The sequence below is a fragment of the Cladophialophora carrionii genome (genome assembly GCF_000365165.1).
Source record: "Cladophialophora carrionii CBS 160.54 unplaced genomic scaffold supercont1.3, whole genome shotgun sequence".
In the NCBI taxonomy this organism is placed as follows: Eukaryota; Fungi; Ascomycota; class Eurotiomycetes; order Chaetothyriales; family Herpotrichiellaceae; genus Cladophialophora; species Cladophialophora carrionii.
In genome coordinates, this window is record NW_008481828.1 from 2,617,888 (window position 1) to 2,634,025 (window position 16,138).

Sequence of the window (16,138 nt, forward strand, 5' to 3'; positions counted from 1 at the left end):
TTCTCCCTGGCCAGGCCAGTCCAGCCACTTCGCTCGCTTCGTCTGCGTATGGTCTTTCGACTCCTTGTCCGGCATGCATCAACTGTTGCAAAGAGGACTCCTCGGCGGGCTGCTGGGCGCTATGAGATAATCAGTCAGAACCTATGTAGTGAGTGAACTCTGTTGCGTGCGCTACTCCTTGGTTGACCTTCCTTCAGACGATGTGCTCAAGAGACTGCGTCCTAGTCTCCCCCCTCCCTCGACATGCGATGTGATCGACATAAATCCTGGTGTCGGCCTCTGGTCCAAGGCCTTGCACCAAGTCCTCCAACCTCGACGACACGTCCTTGTCGAACCTGAGTTGAAACAATACGCAGACAGCCTAGCGCCTCTGCTCGACAGCGCCGGGTCACGGTATCGATATGCCACCAACCTTGAGGAAGCATTTGATCCTGAGAAAGGACTCCTCTCCGAATATGCCACGGGGAAAGGTGCTTCACCAGGAAAACTCCCCGAATTCAATCAATCGCTATTGATGACAGTCAATTTCTCCAGCCGGAGAGTATCCCAAGGCGCTTACTTGGGGTCTCTCGGCAAGAAGTTCTTTGACGATCTGTTCTTCTCCCTCTTCTCAAACCAGGCCGGACGCAGTCTTTTCCGTTATGGTCTGATTCGGATATTGGCATGGATCCCTGAAGAGATGGGCAGAGAACCTTTTGTTCCCAGGACCGTGTATCGTCGGTTCAAGCAAACAATCATACTCGAAGCAATGGCAGACATCAACGAGGTCGCCGGTGTGCCTGGAGGCTTTGGTACCACCAGGTATAGAAGATGGCCTGAGCTCGAGTTGGAGGAGTATGCTGCCATAGATGCCCGAGCAAAAGAGAGCCCTGCCCATCAGGTACCAAGGTCGAGGCTGGACAAGCCGCCTGCTCCAGATCTCCGCAGCATTGAACCCACGCCGCAGAATCTTAAATCCTTGCCCTTCTCGAGCGACGCGCTCTGGATCCCCGACTTCGTCCAGGTATTAGAGCGCCTGAAGACGGAAGAGCCGGGCTTCTATCGTACCCATGCTCACGGTCGGATACCTGGCGAAATGCGCTACAAAACTCCGCTCCAAAGGCAATGGGCAGCCTACCTGAGAGAAGCCAATACCAAACATCGGACGCATATGAGAGCAGTCGAGGTCGTCAATGAGGGAAGGCGGCTGATTGCCGATTGGAAGGCTGCTGTGCAGGAAGCCCATGGTCAGCCACTGGACCCGGCTCTTGAACTACAGCTCCGATGTCGTGGCGATGAAAATCACAAGAAAATACAAGCCATGTTCGAGACGAACAGGATCTGGGCTCAGAAAGCTCTTGACGACTGCCGAGCTGTTGACATGTCGCCACCTATACTTTTCTGGTCTCGACGGGAAACACATCCCCTGATCGTGCGTGACGGCGAGTTTGAGCCGTCAAGCCGGCACATGGCCCTCTTGGACGTGGTGCCACACTCCAAGCTGCTGAAAAAGCTCGACACGCACGACAAGATGGTGTGCTTTCGACACGTCATGACCACACTCTCCAATTGCCTGTCATATTCAATACCCGAGGCGGCGAAGACGCTGGTCCACGACGCAGGTGTCGAAGATTTCCTCAAGACAATCCATGGCATACATGATCCTACCTTGGGAGGATGGTATGATTTGACGCAACTGAGATTGAGAGCTCTACCGGCAGATATGTTTATTGAGATTGCATTGGCGTATGAGAGGTGGCCTTTCCGTCCTCGAACCGAGTCTATGCTACTGGCAGCTCCGGATTCACAGGCCACATATAGTGCCGAGGAGAAGAATATCAAATGAGCCGACAACGGTCGTACTAGAAATATGAACAATGTCCTTTCGTGATCTAGCTCACTGCGCGGCTCGAGTGAGGCTGAATTTAGGCTCAGTCAAGCTTCCTCAGCTGGGTTCAGCTCTGAAGCATCAGTCCTGATTCATCCGTATCGCACCGCACAACCATTTACAATTGAATCTTAGGTCGTTAGAACATGCCTCAGGGTCTATATGTGGAAAGCGTCTTTGCAGCGCGCCCTGAAACATCCGCATTCGCATTCACCTTCGCCTTCGACAGTCCTCATTGGTGGATCATTATCGAAATATCTCCAGACAGCAGGCAGAAGCATATCTCCATTTCCTGGTCAATGTACCTTGAGCGTGACGGTATAAAGATGGCTGATTCCACTTTTTGACTTCATGATACGTATTACATGACGTTCAGTGAACTTCGTGATACGAAAACAAAGGAAATCTACGAGGCCTCAACTGTTACAAGGTATTGTCAATACTCGCCAATAAACAGCTAATTACCACAAAGGTTTGGCCAATATGGACATCACGCACATCGTCCAACCACAAAGCACGGCCAGCAAGACCGACCCTGCCGATGTCATAATGTGGTCGTCTTCTACTCCTTCTTCTTCTGCATCGCAACCACACCCAGGACAAGGTCAGCCCACGACGACATCCCATTGCTTCAACACGCCAGCTTTCCCCGGGCCGCTGTTGGTTGTGGACCGCGACCACGACCGCGAAGGCAACGGCGACCGCCAACGCACGCTGCTTCCCGCCGCGCACACCCGCACGGCCCTGCTCCTCATCGACATCCAGCGCGGCCTCAACACGTCGAACGGCTATTTCGGTAGCGACCGCGCAACTCCGACGCTGGAGGGGAACGTCGCGACCCTGCTCAGCCGATGCCGCGAGTATAATGCCCGAGTGGCAGAGATGAACTCGACGACGACGACGACGACGACGACTTCCGCCTACCCAATCCAGATGATCCACGTGTTCCATCAGAGCAGTAACCCGGCCAGTCCGCTGCACGTGAGCGGCAGAGCGCAAAAGGACGGCATCGAATTCATGCCGTGCGCGGCGCCAGACGACTCCTCGGCCTTTGAGACCGTGCTGGCCAAGCGGGCGAATTCGGCGTTCGCGGACGGGAGGCTGAAGCGTCTACTGGCGGAGAAGAGGATCGGACAGCTCGTCGTTGTGGGGATCGCGACGGATCATTGCGTGTCCTCGAGCGTGAGGTGGGCGAAGGATTTAGGGGTCGTGAAGCGGGATTGGGATCGCGCCTTGCATCATGGTGGTGGTGGTGGTGGCGGTGGGATGGCCATTGGGGAGACGGAGGCGGAAATGGATAATGAAGGGACAATCGTGGTCGTGAGAGATGCGACGGCTTGTTTTGGCAAGGGCGGCGTAGGGGCCGAGATGGTTCAGAGGGTCAGTCTTGCGAGTTTGGAGGGCGAGTTTGCTGACTTGCTGTGTACGGCGGATGTGCTGGATGAGTTGTTTGGATAGGGTAGGTACTTGGGCACGGTAGGGTAGGGTAGGGTATGGTGTGGTATTGTATCAATGGCCGAGCGGGGAAACGAAGCCACGGTCAAGGAGTTGCGACGATTGAACGACGATTGAACGGGGCAGTGGAGGGCGAGGACAGACACAGACATGAACGAGGGTGTCGAATCATACATAATCAGTCTAGGGTCGAAACTGTGCATTCCGGGCGAATGCAAACCTCGTGGCATGCCGTGCTCTTTGTGAGTTCATACTTTCGATAACTCTGGCAGAGCTGGTCGGCTGCGGAATGGGACTGAAGACTGAAGACTGGAAACTGGCTGGTCAATTCACGTTGATGGATCGGCGACTGATGTTGAATTAGGGGAGGCAGCCTTATGAAGCGTGGTCTACACAGTTCGCTTCGACACATCCATATTGAGCGTATCGACACGTCCTGTGACTTTTACACCGTTACCTACGGTTGACCTCCAAGTTGGACGGAATTGCAAATGTGCAAACAAGAATTGATCACATTGCTGACGTACTGGCTGTTCGCCTCCTCATCTTTGAGTTCCACGCAGAGAAAAACGAACCGTCGTCCCGGACAGCGATGTGTCGGGTGAGAGGAGCGAGAACACAGGCTGGCGAGGTGCATCTCTCCAGGAAGAGTGGCGGGCGTCTAGTAAGTGTAGGAGTGCAGCTGCCGAGTTCACCATCTTACCGTCTCGAGCTTCGTTGATGTCGTATCGCAGTCTGGCTTTGCTCCATGGGAGGACTTCGCCGACGGCCCATTTGGTAGATCGGCTCGACGGGATCGATCGAGTGCAGCCACGACCCCGGTCAGTATACTTGCTTAGTAGTGCTTGGGACAGCCGTATTTCATGGAATTGGTGGAGCGGTGAGGGACCACAGTAAGAGTATGGGATCTCTTGACTGAATACGAAGTCGTTTTTGCGCCATGTTGGTGTTCAGGGAGACATGCATAAACGAGCTTGCAGTTCGAAGATTTATAGCCCGGAGGCTGTAAGCGGTACAGTATCTAGATCGGTCCTTGAAGCATAGTTGTGGGGAAAATACGCGGCGAGGAAGCGTATATGAGTGTGATTCGGGGAGTGTTCTGTGGTTGCCAGAGTGAGGATGTTAGACCTTTCACTTCTCATTGCTTGCCAGACGATCCTGACGTTCAGGGTGAAATTGAGTCGCAGACAGCGAACACGGCGTTTGAAAAATCAGCGGCTATTGCCCGCGGTGAGTCTCAATAAGTCCTTTTGGAGTTCGTGTTGAGTACTGGAGCAGCGAAGTAGTTGGATCTTCGGACACGAATATCCTAAACATAAGTCAACACGATGACCGGCAGAAACCCATGAGGAAGTCTTTAGAGATTTCCTCTGGTCAAGCTGTTCGGTACTCGACAGTATATGCATGCCGCTGAATTGCCGCCTGTGAGAGAACAGGTCCACCACACCTGCTCTTGAAGTCTGAATGGCTGACGTAAGGTCAGGTCAGCCTCGTGAGTGAGGCTCTTCACAGAAGCGAATAACCGCCGAGAACGTCCAGTCCTGCTACGTTGCTCCTGGATCGGGAATAATCCTTCAGCTCGACGTCTGGAAGAAATATACAAAGACCGAAGTGATAGCACTCGCCTTCTCGAGACCACGCCAGCTGCCCATCTCTTCAACCATCCTTCCAGCATCAATCATTGTTCTGCCACCATGCCGGCCTTCAAAAGGCTCCTTCCCGTTCTTTTCCTCGTCCCTACACTTGTTTTCGGGTACCCCCCCTCCGCACCAGCAAGCTCAGACGACACCGACAAAATCACCTGCTTTGAGCAAGGCAGTGGCTTTGTCACAACCGCCCAGGCCAACGACCTCGTCAACGAGTTCAATCGCCTAATCTGCCAATCAAACCCCAGTGCGGGCATCTCGCTGAACGGGCTCGAGGGGGTCTCCGTCAATGATCCTTCCGGCACAATCATCTTTCAGAACACTTTGACCCAGGTGGCTACTCCGCCAAACTGCGGAGAGGTCGTTGAGGATTTTCAGAAGCTGTTGGATGCATGTTTCACGAACCAGGGCAGCTACGGTGGTGTGTTGATTGAAACGGCTGGTGGCGGGGCGACGAGCTATATCATCAAGTCGCCATGACGAGAGCACAGATGAAGGAGAGCTGAGACTGGCCAAAGGATTGCGGACTGATCGTCAAAGGTGGCCTACTGGTCTCTTGCCTCCTTCTCCAGCTTGGAGAGAAACGGTGAGAATTGCTGTGGAGGGTGATGAAGTGGAAAAGTTTTGGCACTGGTGCTGGGGTTGAGGTAGAGGCAGTTCCTAGCAGTCAATGACCCGATTCTCACTTAAAGCTTGAAAGAGGAAAGAAATACGGAGTACGGGATCCGCGTCCTGGTTTGAGTGACACGTGCGTTGCTCCTTCCAAAAACCCCACCTTGCCGCATGAGGCTAGTGACTGCCGCTTGCATCGCCCGGCAAACTTTCCTCGCTTCCCAACTGCCCTTATCTCCATGCCCTCTCACCTTCCTCTTCCTCCTCTAAGGCCCAACTGCCGACAAGCATCTGCCTCAAAAGCTTTGCATACACTGCGTGGCGTGCCGTTCCGTCCCTACATGCACCCCTACAGTCTCGCCCCGCCACGGGCTGTTATCATGCCGCCAAGTCAGGACAACAACGAGTTGGCATGGAAGGTCCTGCCTGCAGCTCCAGCCCCTCGTTTCGCAAATACATAAAGCGGTCACGAAATGACTATCGTCCTCCCAAGGTTTGGAAGCGTCGGAGCAGTAGTTGGCACCTCCGCCAGCACGCTCTTCCGCACCATCTGTACACTTTCGTTTACCCATCTCTGCCTTTGATTTCCATTGTTGGCTCAATTTCTCAACATGAGCAAATTTGCTGAAGTTGCAGCTCGCGGTGAAGAGGTCTCCCCGAGGGATAGCAATGATGCAGTAGTAGGTGAGAAGCTGGGCACGGCACGAGATGTCCAAGATATGAAACGTATGGGCAAAGAACAGCTGTTTAAGGTAATCCAAGGTGCCGTCAATGTTGACAGAATAGCGGAGTTGACGATAGCACTGCAGCGGAACTTCGGGTTCTTGTCCATTTTCGGGTTCGCCATGATTTTGATGCAGACATGGCAAGCTTTACTCGGGTGAGTCTGCAAGCCGCCTGATCTCCGCGTGCTGGACGTCTGTTGATCACGAGTGCTGTAGGACCATCGTCTTTGGTCTCGGTAACGGTGGCACAGCTGGCCTGATATATATGTACATCATTGTCGTTTTCTTCTTCAGCCTTGTCAACATTTCCATGGCTGAGATGGCCTCCATGGCGCCGACAGCAGGTGTGTTCGATGTGGCCTGGAGACGTGCCTGTTCGTATCCTTCCGAAACTCACTCTGCAACAGGCGGTCAGTACCACTGGATCTCCGAGTTTGCACCTCGAAGCCAACAGAAGCTTCTTTCCTTCGTCGTGGGTTGGCTCTGTACCCTCGGCTGGCAGAGTGGAGTCTCGATAGGATGCTTTCTCGCGGCGACGGAGATTCAAGGTCTCATTGTCCTCAACAACGACAATTACAGCTACGAACGGTGGCATGGAACTCTCCTCACTATTGCAGTCGTACTCTTCGTCGCCTTCTTCAACACCTTCTTTGCAAAACATCTTCCACTCGTTGAGCGGTTTGTTCTTGGCCTGCACCTCGGAGGTTTCATTTGCATACTTGTCCCACTATGGGCGCTTGGTCCACGAGGAAAATCCCATCAGATTTGGACTGTCTTCGAAGATGGCGGCGGATGGGGTTCAAGTACGTTCCAGAAGTTCAACTGTTCGGAGTCCTGCTAATCGTCTCAGCCGGTCTCGCAACGCTTGTCGGCGTCATCACACCTACCACTGCTTTTCTTGGTGCTGACGCTGCTGTCCACATGGCTGAAGAATTGAGGAACGCTTCCAAGACTCTCCCGAGAGTCATGATATGGACCTCGGTCATCAACGGAATTTTGGGCTTCATTATGCTTGTGTAGGGTATCCCTGAACTAGAATAGCACCCATAACTGACAGAGCATACAGTACCTTCTGCTGTAAGCCGACTGACCACGTATATGAGGGCATCTCTTCTGTCGTGCACGAGTACTAATGTTTCTTAGATACGTTAGGCGACCTGGATGGCGTCCTTGCAACGCCGACCGGGTATCCTTTCATTCAAGTCTTCTACAACGCCACTGGATCGAAGGGCGGTGCTACTGCAATGTCATGCATCCTCGTTCTTTCGTCCGTCGCGAACGGCATGACCAACATGGCGACTGCGTCTCGGCAACTGTTCGCCTTCGCTCGTGACAAAGGCTTGCCATTTCACACATGGTTCGCTAAAGTCGGCGATCGTATCGAGATTCCATTCAACGGTGAGTGGTAGGCCACCTACAGAATCGTCTGTCGTTTGACGCATGTCTAGCGGTCATTTTTACCGTGGGATTCTCCGCCCTGTTTGCTCTGATCAACATCGGCTCGACCGTAGCCTTCAATCAGATCCTATCACTCGGCGTCGCGGCACTGCTCTCCTCCTACCTTGTCTCAATCGGCTGCGTCGCCTTCCGTCGCCTTCGTAAGCAACCGCTTCTCGGCCGGGCTTTCAACCTCGGGCCATTGGGGCTTCCCATCAACTTAGCCTCCATTGCCTTCCTCCTCTTGACCTTTGTCATGAGTTTCTTCCCCGGTATGGGACACCCCATTCCTCAGACCATGAACTGGTCGTGCCTGGCTTACGGTGGGGTGCTCATCATTGGAGGAGGATATTATATGTTTTGGGCACGACATCATTATGTGGGACCCGTAGAATATGTTCGCATGAGCGCTTGAACCAGAAAGGGACAGACTCCGCCACGCTGTGGGCGAGCAGTCTGGGTTTTCTGATCCCTCGATGTGATAACAAGACAGTAGACGGTCGCGGTCTACCGCGGCAGGAATTCAATTATTATGTGGCTTCTGGAGTAACACGGCTGTGCAGATCCCTAGCAGAGTCATGGTGTTTTCCGGGTAGCGTAGACGTATTCCGGAAGAGCAGGACGAATCTTGGTTTGGTCACTTCGAGGAAACGTCAGGCTGGCAGAAAAGGGGAAATATCCACCGCTATGAAGGACGCTCGTCCGCTTCAGATTTTGACTTGTGATGGTGGCATTAGCGCGCTGCGCATGGAGCGCCTAGGACACGGAGAAATGCACTTCCGTGAAGCGACGACTCAACATTATCATGACTCATATCTGGCCCCCATAGGGAGAGTTGATGTGCGTTACGGAGTTTCAGAGGGCGCCATTCAGCGAGCCGGGCCGGCAGTAAATCTCTCTTGTTTCTCACTGAGCGCCCTGCTACACGAATGCCAAAGAGAACAACCTTTCTTCTCACATGACCTTCCTCTTTCCGAGCGTCCTCTTCACAAGGTATGCTTTCTCCTCGGAGGACGTTGCAGACTCGGTTCCCCATTGTCCCGTATACCTGATCATGGGTCTCAATGGTTAGCGCGGCCCAAGTCGGAGTAATAGCATACCTACAGTAATTCCTTAGGGCTAGCTACGAGTCTAGTAGGGATGTACTCCGCACGTTTCTCGACTCTAGCACTCTAGCGCCTCCACCATTCCCGAAGTCACGACGAATTCTACCTCTAGTATATATCCGATTCTATCCGCCCGACGCTCATCTTGGGATCCTCCTTGATTCTGAAGACAGCCATCTCAAGAGACATACAGGTAGGCAGTGAAACCGCAACCATACGAGCAACGCCATGGCATATCAATTCCCCAACCCTGTCGAAGCGTCCGACCACGTCCTCGCCCTTCTCGACCGTCTCCACCGGCAATCCGAAGCCCAAGAAGCAGGCTTCGACATCTACAAACACAGCGCCTCGGCGTCGAACTTCAAAGAGGCCGTCCAAGACAAGTTCATCGCCCTCGACCAGGACAAATGCCACTGCTTATACACGCTCTGTCGCGCCCTCAACGCCAAGAACATTGTCGAAGCAGGCACCAGCTACGGCGTCAGCACCATGTACTTGGGCCTGGCTGTGACGCGGAACATCGAAGCCACGGGCGGGACCGGGACCGTGATTGGCACGGAACATGAAACCTCCAAGGCTGAAAGGGCTCGCGCGTACTGGGCCGAGGCCGGCGAGGAGGTGTCGCAACACATCGACCTGAGAGTCGGGGATCTGCGGGAGACGTTGAAGTCGGATCTGCCTGAGGAGATTGACTTGGTGCTGTTGGACAGTGAGTGCCTTCCCTGCCCATTCTGTCCCTCATCGTCACGCGGCTGCAACACCAGTCGTGTACAGCCGCGAGTTACATACGGGTATGTGAATCCATACTGATTGACGGCATCGTGGTGGTTAAGTCTGGGCGCCGATGACGCTGCCGGCCCTGAAGCTCGTCCAGCCGAAGTTGCGGTACGGGGCCGTCGTCGTCATTGATAACCCGATTGCCTCGGCGGACAGGTATAAGGATTTGTTGGACCACTTGAGGGGCCGGGACAGCGGCTTTATCAATCTCACACTGCCGTATAATAAGGGCTTGGAGATGAGCGTGTATGTGCCTTCTCGAAAATAGAATGACGGGTGGCTGGAGCACGCAGAGGGACGGGTACAATGCGAGCACATCACACCACATGGATAGGTACAGTATCAGTAATGAGAACAGCATTGTTGAAACTTGATCTGCTCCCATTGGTGACGGGCAGTCCACCCAGAAGACTGGACGACAAGGATGAGTATACACACTCGATACCTATCATGCTACCTAGGTAAGAACGTTATGCTGGGCGCTTCATCGCCGACGACATGACTCGATTTCATCTTCTCGAAGCTGATACAGTACACTTGGCCTTCGGACGGACGCTACTCCCTGCGTCCTGTCTTGGAAATCCTGCAGGCTCAATTCCAGACCACATCACTTAAAGCTGCATGGCATCGGTTTCATTGGACTGCTGAACCCGTCCTCACCATCGCCCACAAGATCAAGAATTGCAGCATAATGCTGGGTGTGCCATCTCCCCTCCTCCATCAGAATAACAACCTACCTGTGCACGTTCAGTACCACCTTCCGCTGTGGACAGTAATTAAAACCTGCCAGTTAGAAGCTGCGGCCAAAATGGCGCCGTGTGGGTGGGAGCGCGCAGGTGGACCTGCGGATGTTGTACGAATAGCATCTTATTGGGTACGAAACATCTATTCCCTGGGCGAGCCTTGCGACGGTGACGGTGAAGGTGAATGGGAGGTGAGGTGAGGTGAGGTTGAGCTTTGCGAGAAGAGGAAGCGACGACACGACGGATGCAGGCGGTGCACGTGGGGCAAAGTTCGCCAAGATGACCTCATAAACAAAACCACAACATGGCCAAACTCGGACGGCGAAGGTGAACACGAACACGGTAACCGCCCAGTAGGATGACCGCTAGACCTCCACCTCCGCACCGCGTCGCAAAACCTCATCCACGAATTCCAGACGCGCCACCTTTTACAGATATCTTTGGGAACTATCACGGCTTATCTGGGGCCCAACTGAAGATCGCAACGATCCCTTGAAGCTGCCGCTGCAGCTCTCGCAGCGCGATGCCACGCGCACCGCTCCGGCGCCGCCAGCTCAACCGAAATGGCCCGACTGCGCGCAGTCCGCGCTTTAAAAAGATCCCCAGCAGCAGTCCCGCCAAGGCAGAACTAGCGAAGAAACTTGCGCATAAACCCATTGGCCCTCGGCCGACCGATAGCGATGACAGTGATAGGCTCGTTGTCAAGGGCAATGGGAGGAGAGGGAGAAACGTCGCAAGCCAGGAGATTTACGCCTCGGGCGCCGTGGGAAAGGGTGACAAGCCGGGGAATTACCCCACAAGGGCTCAGAGGAGGAAGAGTCTGACGGATGCGACAAGGGAGATTCTCGCGAATGGACCGATTGATGTGCGAAATGGGAAAGAGTCGGTGGCAGCGCACGGCGGCAGATCACGTACTCATGTTCAAGAGGAGCCGGTTGAGAAATCCCCGCAGGTGAACGGGGTTGTAAAGAAACCCATGACCGCCAGGAAAGACGCACCGCCTCCTGCCACTGTCGCATCTTCAGCTGTGATACCCTCGGAATCTGCTCCAAGGCCAGTACAACCGACACCGACGCGGGAGAACTCGATTCTTGGGACGCTGAAGCCCCGACGGCGGCAGCCTAGTATTCTGCAAGACATTGACCAGGACTCATCGAGCTTCGACGTTGAAGACGAAGAGCAATTCTTACCCGATGACGAATCTACTCCTTTCAATCCGACCAAACCTCAACGCCCACTTTCGTCTCCAAACCCTCCATCACCCTTGCTCTCGTCCTCTTCACGAAAACGGAAGTTTGGTGCCTCGGATCCGCTTGGTCTGACTGAAAGTGACAAACATCAAATGCCGACCAGCTCGCCACTATCCTCTGCTCGACGATCTCGAAATACCCCTGAACCGTCGCTTCCTGCACTCCCGGTCTCTACCTTGCGGGAATCGGGCCGAAAATACCGCGAAAGCGTCCGCCACGCAGACGATATCATGGCTCCCCCCGAAAGCAGCTCCTCGGCATCATCCTCCCCAGCCAGGGCAAAAGCTCCTCCATCAATCTCCAGGACGAAGACACAGATTCCGAAGCCGGTCGCCACGATCACGACGAAACAGCTGCTCGAAGCCGCCATGCCGTCGAAGCGCCGCAAGGCCACCCGAGAACGAACACGAAATCGCGATCATTTCGATATTCCTGCAGATTCTGACTCTGAACTAGCAGACGGGGACGACGACTCGAATTTCCTACCCGCCGGAAATGGCCGCAAGAACAGGCGGAAAGAGCCAGTCGTCAAGCCAAACGGCGCGCGGACAAGAACAAAGGCTAAACCCAAGCCTGGCAAAGCTGCTGCCACTGCCAAACGGAAGCAAGCAGCCTCAAAAACAAGTACGAGCCATCTTCTCACCACTTCTACCACTGCGCCAATCTTGACGCCCTCTACATCCACATCGAATCGCGAAACTAAGTCTCCCTCACAGCAGCGTTCTACTACAAGCGTGTTATTCAATACCGATGGAGAGCTCAACGCACGCACGTCGAAGCCGTATGGTGGCTCCCACCTGCGTGGGCAAGAGCAAGGTCCCACGGCACGTGGAGGAGACAAAGAGAATCAAGTCCCACGAGAGCCAGGCTCAAGCGATGAACTTTCCGAAGGTCATCGAAATATTGGAAACGCACAAAGTAAGCAGGCGGGGAGTAAAAGCAAATGGGCGGATATAGATGCTTGGGATATGGATTTCGAGGATGTGGAGGTATTGACTGGTTCGGGGGGGAGTTCGCCTTTTCTACGGTGACCAACACTCTACCTATTTGTCTGCTTAAAACATCAAGAGACAGGTCTGGAGACGACAGCACCGTCGAGTTCGAGCAAGCATGACTTTACGAGAAGATGAGATGGAATAAAAGCTGTTGATGACTCCGTCGTACCGTGGGATTCATACCTAGAACGAGAACATGTGTCCGCCACAATCACTCTCATCGAGTCTGAGATATTGTTTCTAGAAATGCTGGGCATATTACCAACATGGAAAGCATTGTTCGCTGCTTTGCGAATCTGAGCCATGGCGAGCAGATCGTTGAAGCAAAGCGAAGAATTAGGCCATCAGTCCTTGTCTTGTAGACTCGACATACTTCGCCTCAGACACGAGAAACGATGCTCGTGTCTGTGGGACGACCGATTTAGACCCAATGAGCCATACAAGGCTGAATGCCAAGGCCGACAAGGCTGCCGATTCAATGACGCCGCAGTTCCAACTGAGTGAAAGAGCAATCAATCTGCCTTCACTTGCGCTTCACTTCTGTCCTGGTGACAACTACTAAAATTCCCACTCCGAACAAGAAACGCGCACGCGTATCTATCTTCTACAACTACGACTTCAGCGAGACACCACCATTGCGAGACAGTCCCCAATCACCGATTGTGATTGATCCTCTCACATGGCAGCCTCGTGAGCCGACTGCCCTTCCCCACCAACCTTGTCTGCGATCATGGATCAGTTCCTGGCGGAGAGTGCTGCTCTCCTCTCAACGCCTTTACCACAGGCTGAGAGTCACTATGACCAGACGGCAAAAGGGCTCGTCTCAGCACTGAACAAAATCTCCGCACCAGATCTAGCATCCGCCCGAACAGCTCTAGACGTATGCTCTCCCCGTCTTGAAGTCGGCCAACACTGACGACCACCAGGAAATACCTTCATCGCACCACACAATTCTCTACACGTACATCCTCCTAGCGAATATCGAGGTCTCCGCAGCAAGCGGCAAGGCTGCCCCGAGACAAGTACCTCCGAGTGTCCTTCCCGAAGGTGCATTATGGCGCTACATTGCCCATCTCATCTTCGAATTCGATCCGATTCAAGCGCGGTATTGCGGTAGCCAGCTGCTGAGAATCGTCGACTACGTGTCCTTGGGCGCAGAACAGACTACAAATTATGTCCCCGCAATCCAAATGCTCCATCACTTCATTCTCCGGTTAGACAGCACATCCTCTACCCTCACCTCCACTCATCGAACGTTCGTCCGGCTATGTCTGCTGTCTCAGGCCTACGCAGAAGCTGCCCAGGTTTTAGACAAGCCTATCTACCATATCCCCTCGATACAGCCTGACACCAGGACCAATAGATATCTCTGTTCGGATTCAGATCGATCATACCTGTTCCTCAGCCCGGCCACGGGTCTGTCGCAACAGATCACCAGCCGGACATACCTTGAATACTATTTGTTGGGCGGCATGTGCTACATGGCACTGAGGCGGTATCAAGACGCTACGCTCTTCCTTGAGGTTGTTCTTACGGCACCAGCCGTCCAGAACGTGGCAAGTGCAATCATGGTAGAGGCGTACAAGAAATGGTTGCTTGTTGGGCTGTTGATACGAGGAGCCACTCCCACGATACCAAAGAACGTCGGCCAGAACGCTATCAAGCATATTCGAGCATTGGCACGGCCATACGAATGTGTAGCTGAAGCCTTTAAAATTGGGAACATTGAGCGACTGCGCGCGGAGATCGAGGCGGGGAATCTCATCTGGCAAGACGACAACAATTACGGTCTCATGGTTGAAGTCTATCAAGCTTTCCGAAAGTTTGCAGTGCTGAAATTGGGGCGGACCTTTGCTGCGCTATCAATAGCGGAGGTTGCCAGACGAACCTCACCCGATGCTAGCAATCTTGGTGAAACAAAGGCATACCTCGGAGCACTGATTGCGAGTGGCGCCTTGAACGCGGTCATCACAGATGGGAGCAACGGTGGTCAGACCTTACGGTTTTTGTCTTCATCGACATCTGCAAAATCAGAAGCACAAGTCGAGTCGGCTCTGGTAGCTCAGGCGCAAGATTTGCAAACTCTGCTACAGCATGTCCAAGACACGGAACATCGCCTCGAAGTGAGCAGAGAGTACGTCGACTACTTGAGGAAACTGAAGAAACTGAAAGAAGAAGACAAGAAAAGTAGCGGGACGGGCGCTGGACGGTCGGCAGCCATGGAGGATGTTGACGAGGACATGATGGAGGAATTTTGAGGAGAGCCAACGCTCATGAGTTAGGACGAGAGCACCGATTGAGGGTAGTCAAGCTACTACTTGGCATAAGGCACGCGGCCCTGACAGGCGTGGACATTTTATGGTTGCCCATGAAGCGAGTGACAGCGTTGGTCGACCCTAGACGGCTTTGGGTGCACGGCCGGTCTCATGCATAACTAGGCAATGGCAGGATTGAAGCCACAAAGTGGGTTGAATGGGCGGCCAGGCACCTCGACAAGAAGCACGTAGCGTCATGCCCACGAATGAAAAATGAGACATGATACAGCCAACAGCCAACAGCCATCGTAGCCATCCACGCACCGTACCACACGGCATGACGGTTTTCAAAAGCCAAGAATGGAACGAAGCCCCTGGTGAGAGCAGCATCATCCCTTGATCTCGTTCCAAACGAATATGTCTCTTATATCACCTCTGCCACGTGTATGTAGACTGGCAAGGAAAGGGAGAGATGATAAAAAGGACCTGGACGGAAAGAGTTTATTCCACGGTTGGAGGAGCGAACTCATCCCGGCTTCGCAGTCTGCTCTGCACCCAACCGCGAAGCAGCGTGTGACGGTAGACAGAAGTGAGCGAGATGTTCCACCACGATTACAAGGGCTGTAGCTGCACTAATTCTGTCGCTGCCTGTGTTTGTGTACTGTAGAAGTTCAAGCTGGGAGCAGCGTAGCAGAACAGCGCACCCACGGGAGGCTTACCTTCCTCATTGGATTTAGACTTCCTCTAGGAGCGGTACGGAGAATGTCTTCTAATAGCAGCTTGATCAGCGGCTCCCATTGCCCGTGTCCTTCGCACCTTGCCTATGTGACTCGTTCGGAGGACATGATGAATTCAGAGCGGTCTGGGGGCGAACCTAACTACGAGTATCTACCTGGGTAGTTAGAGAAGCCTACGTAAACAATACGGTACTTTACACAGGGGGCAACGGTCCATGACACCTCCTTGGCGCTGTGTGGCCAACTGTCGGGTAACCTTCCCAGTCACACCTATGAAGGCTTAGTTCCCACGCCGCGGACTCATGGCTTCTACGATCACTCGTAATTCTCACAGCGGATTCTCTCCCAATCTGTCATCGTTGGTACACAGGTCGGGACTCTGTAAATGCGGAAACTGCGCAGCACCAAGGGCTCCGGCTCCGTCGGCGCTGAAGAAACACCCCAGGCTCCACTGCACGATGGGGACGACTATGGGGACGAAGCTGCACTCGCGGGGTGAATTCTCATCTCCGGTGGAGGCCCGGTGGATGTGG

General features: G+C 53.7%; 7 protein-coding genes across 7 annotated transcripts; all 7 read left to right on the plus strand.

The window, feature by feature from the left end:
- Window positions 1-48: 48 nt before the first annotated feature.
- On the plus strand, window positions 49-1,825 carry G647_04358 (uncharacterized protein; the record flags this gene model as incomplete). The annotated part of the gene is made up of 2 exons (XM_008728702.1): window positions 49-148; window positions 198-1,825. 2 exons carry the CDS (start codon window positions 49-51, stop codon window positions 1,823-1,825), a joined length of 1,728 nt encoding a protein of 575 aa, XP_008726924.1.
- Window positions 1,826-2,350: 525 nt separating this feature from the next.
- Window positions 2,351-3,325, plus strand: G647_04359 (uncharacterized protein; the record flags this gene model as incomplete). The annotated part of the gene is made up of 1 exon (XM_008728703.1): window positions 2,351-3,325. The coding sequence occupies one exon, from the start codon at window positions 2,351-2,353 to the stop codon at window positions 3,323-3,325; it is 975 nt and encodes a 324-aa protein (XP_008726925.1).
- A 1,691-nt stretch (window positions 3,326-5,016) lies between these two features.
- Window positions 5,017-5,448, plus strand: G647_04360 (uncharacterized protein; the record flags this gene model as incomplete). The annotated part of the gene is made up of 1 exon (XM_008728704.1): window positions 5,017-5,448. The coding sequence occupies one exon, from the start codon at window positions 5,017-5,019 to the stop codon at window positions 5,446-5,448; it is 432 nt and encodes a 143-aa protein (XP_008726926.1).
- Window positions 5,449-6,191: 743 nt separating this feature from the next.
- G647_04361 (uncharacterized protein) lies at window positions 6,192-8,157 on the plus strand (the record flags this gene model as incomplete). Its single annotated transcript, XM_008728705.1, has 8 exons — window positions 6,192-6,332; window positions 6,390-6,460; window positions 6,522-6,649; window positions 6,713-7,108; window positions 7,156-7,321; window positions 7,372-7,382; window positions 7,449-7,703; window positions 7,754-8,157. The coding sequence occupies 8 exons, from the start codon at window positions 6,192-6,194 to the stop codon at window positions 8,155-8,157; spliced, it is 1,572 nt and encodes a 523-aa protein (XP_008726927.1).
- A 919-nt stretch (window positions 8,158-9,076) lies between these two features.
- On the plus strand, window positions 9,077-9,893 carry G647_04362 (uncharacterized protein; the record flags this gene model as incomplete). Its single annotated transcript, XM_008728706.1, has 2 exons — window positions 9,077-9,557; window positions 9,682-9,893. 2 exons carry the CDS (start codon window positions 9,077-9,079, stop codon window positions 9,891-9,893), a joined length of 693 nt encoding a protein of 230 aa, XP_008726928.1.
- Window positions 9,894-10,891: 998 nt separating this feature from the next.
- Window positions 10,892-12,649, plus strand: G647_04363 (uncharacterized protein; the record flags this gene model as incomplete). Its single annotated transcript, XM_008728707.1, has 1 exon — window positions 10,892-12,649. The coding sequence occupies one exon, from the start codon at window positions 10,892-10,894 to the stop codon at window positions 12,647-12,649; it is 1,758 nt and encodes a 585-aa protein (XP_008726929.1).
- A 694-nt stretch (window positions 12,650-13,343) lies between these two features.
- Window positions 13,344-14,871, plus strand: G647_04364 (uncharacterized protein; the record flags this gene model as incomplete). The annotated part of the gene is made up of 2 exons (XM_008728708.1): window positions 13,344-13,493; window positions 13,540-14,871. The coding sequence occupies 2 exons, from the start codon at window positions 13,344-13,346 to the stop codon at window positions 14,869-14,871; spliced, it is 1,482 nt and encodes a 493-aa protein (XP_008726930.1).
- Window positions 14,872-16,138: the final 1,267 nt, after the last annotated feature.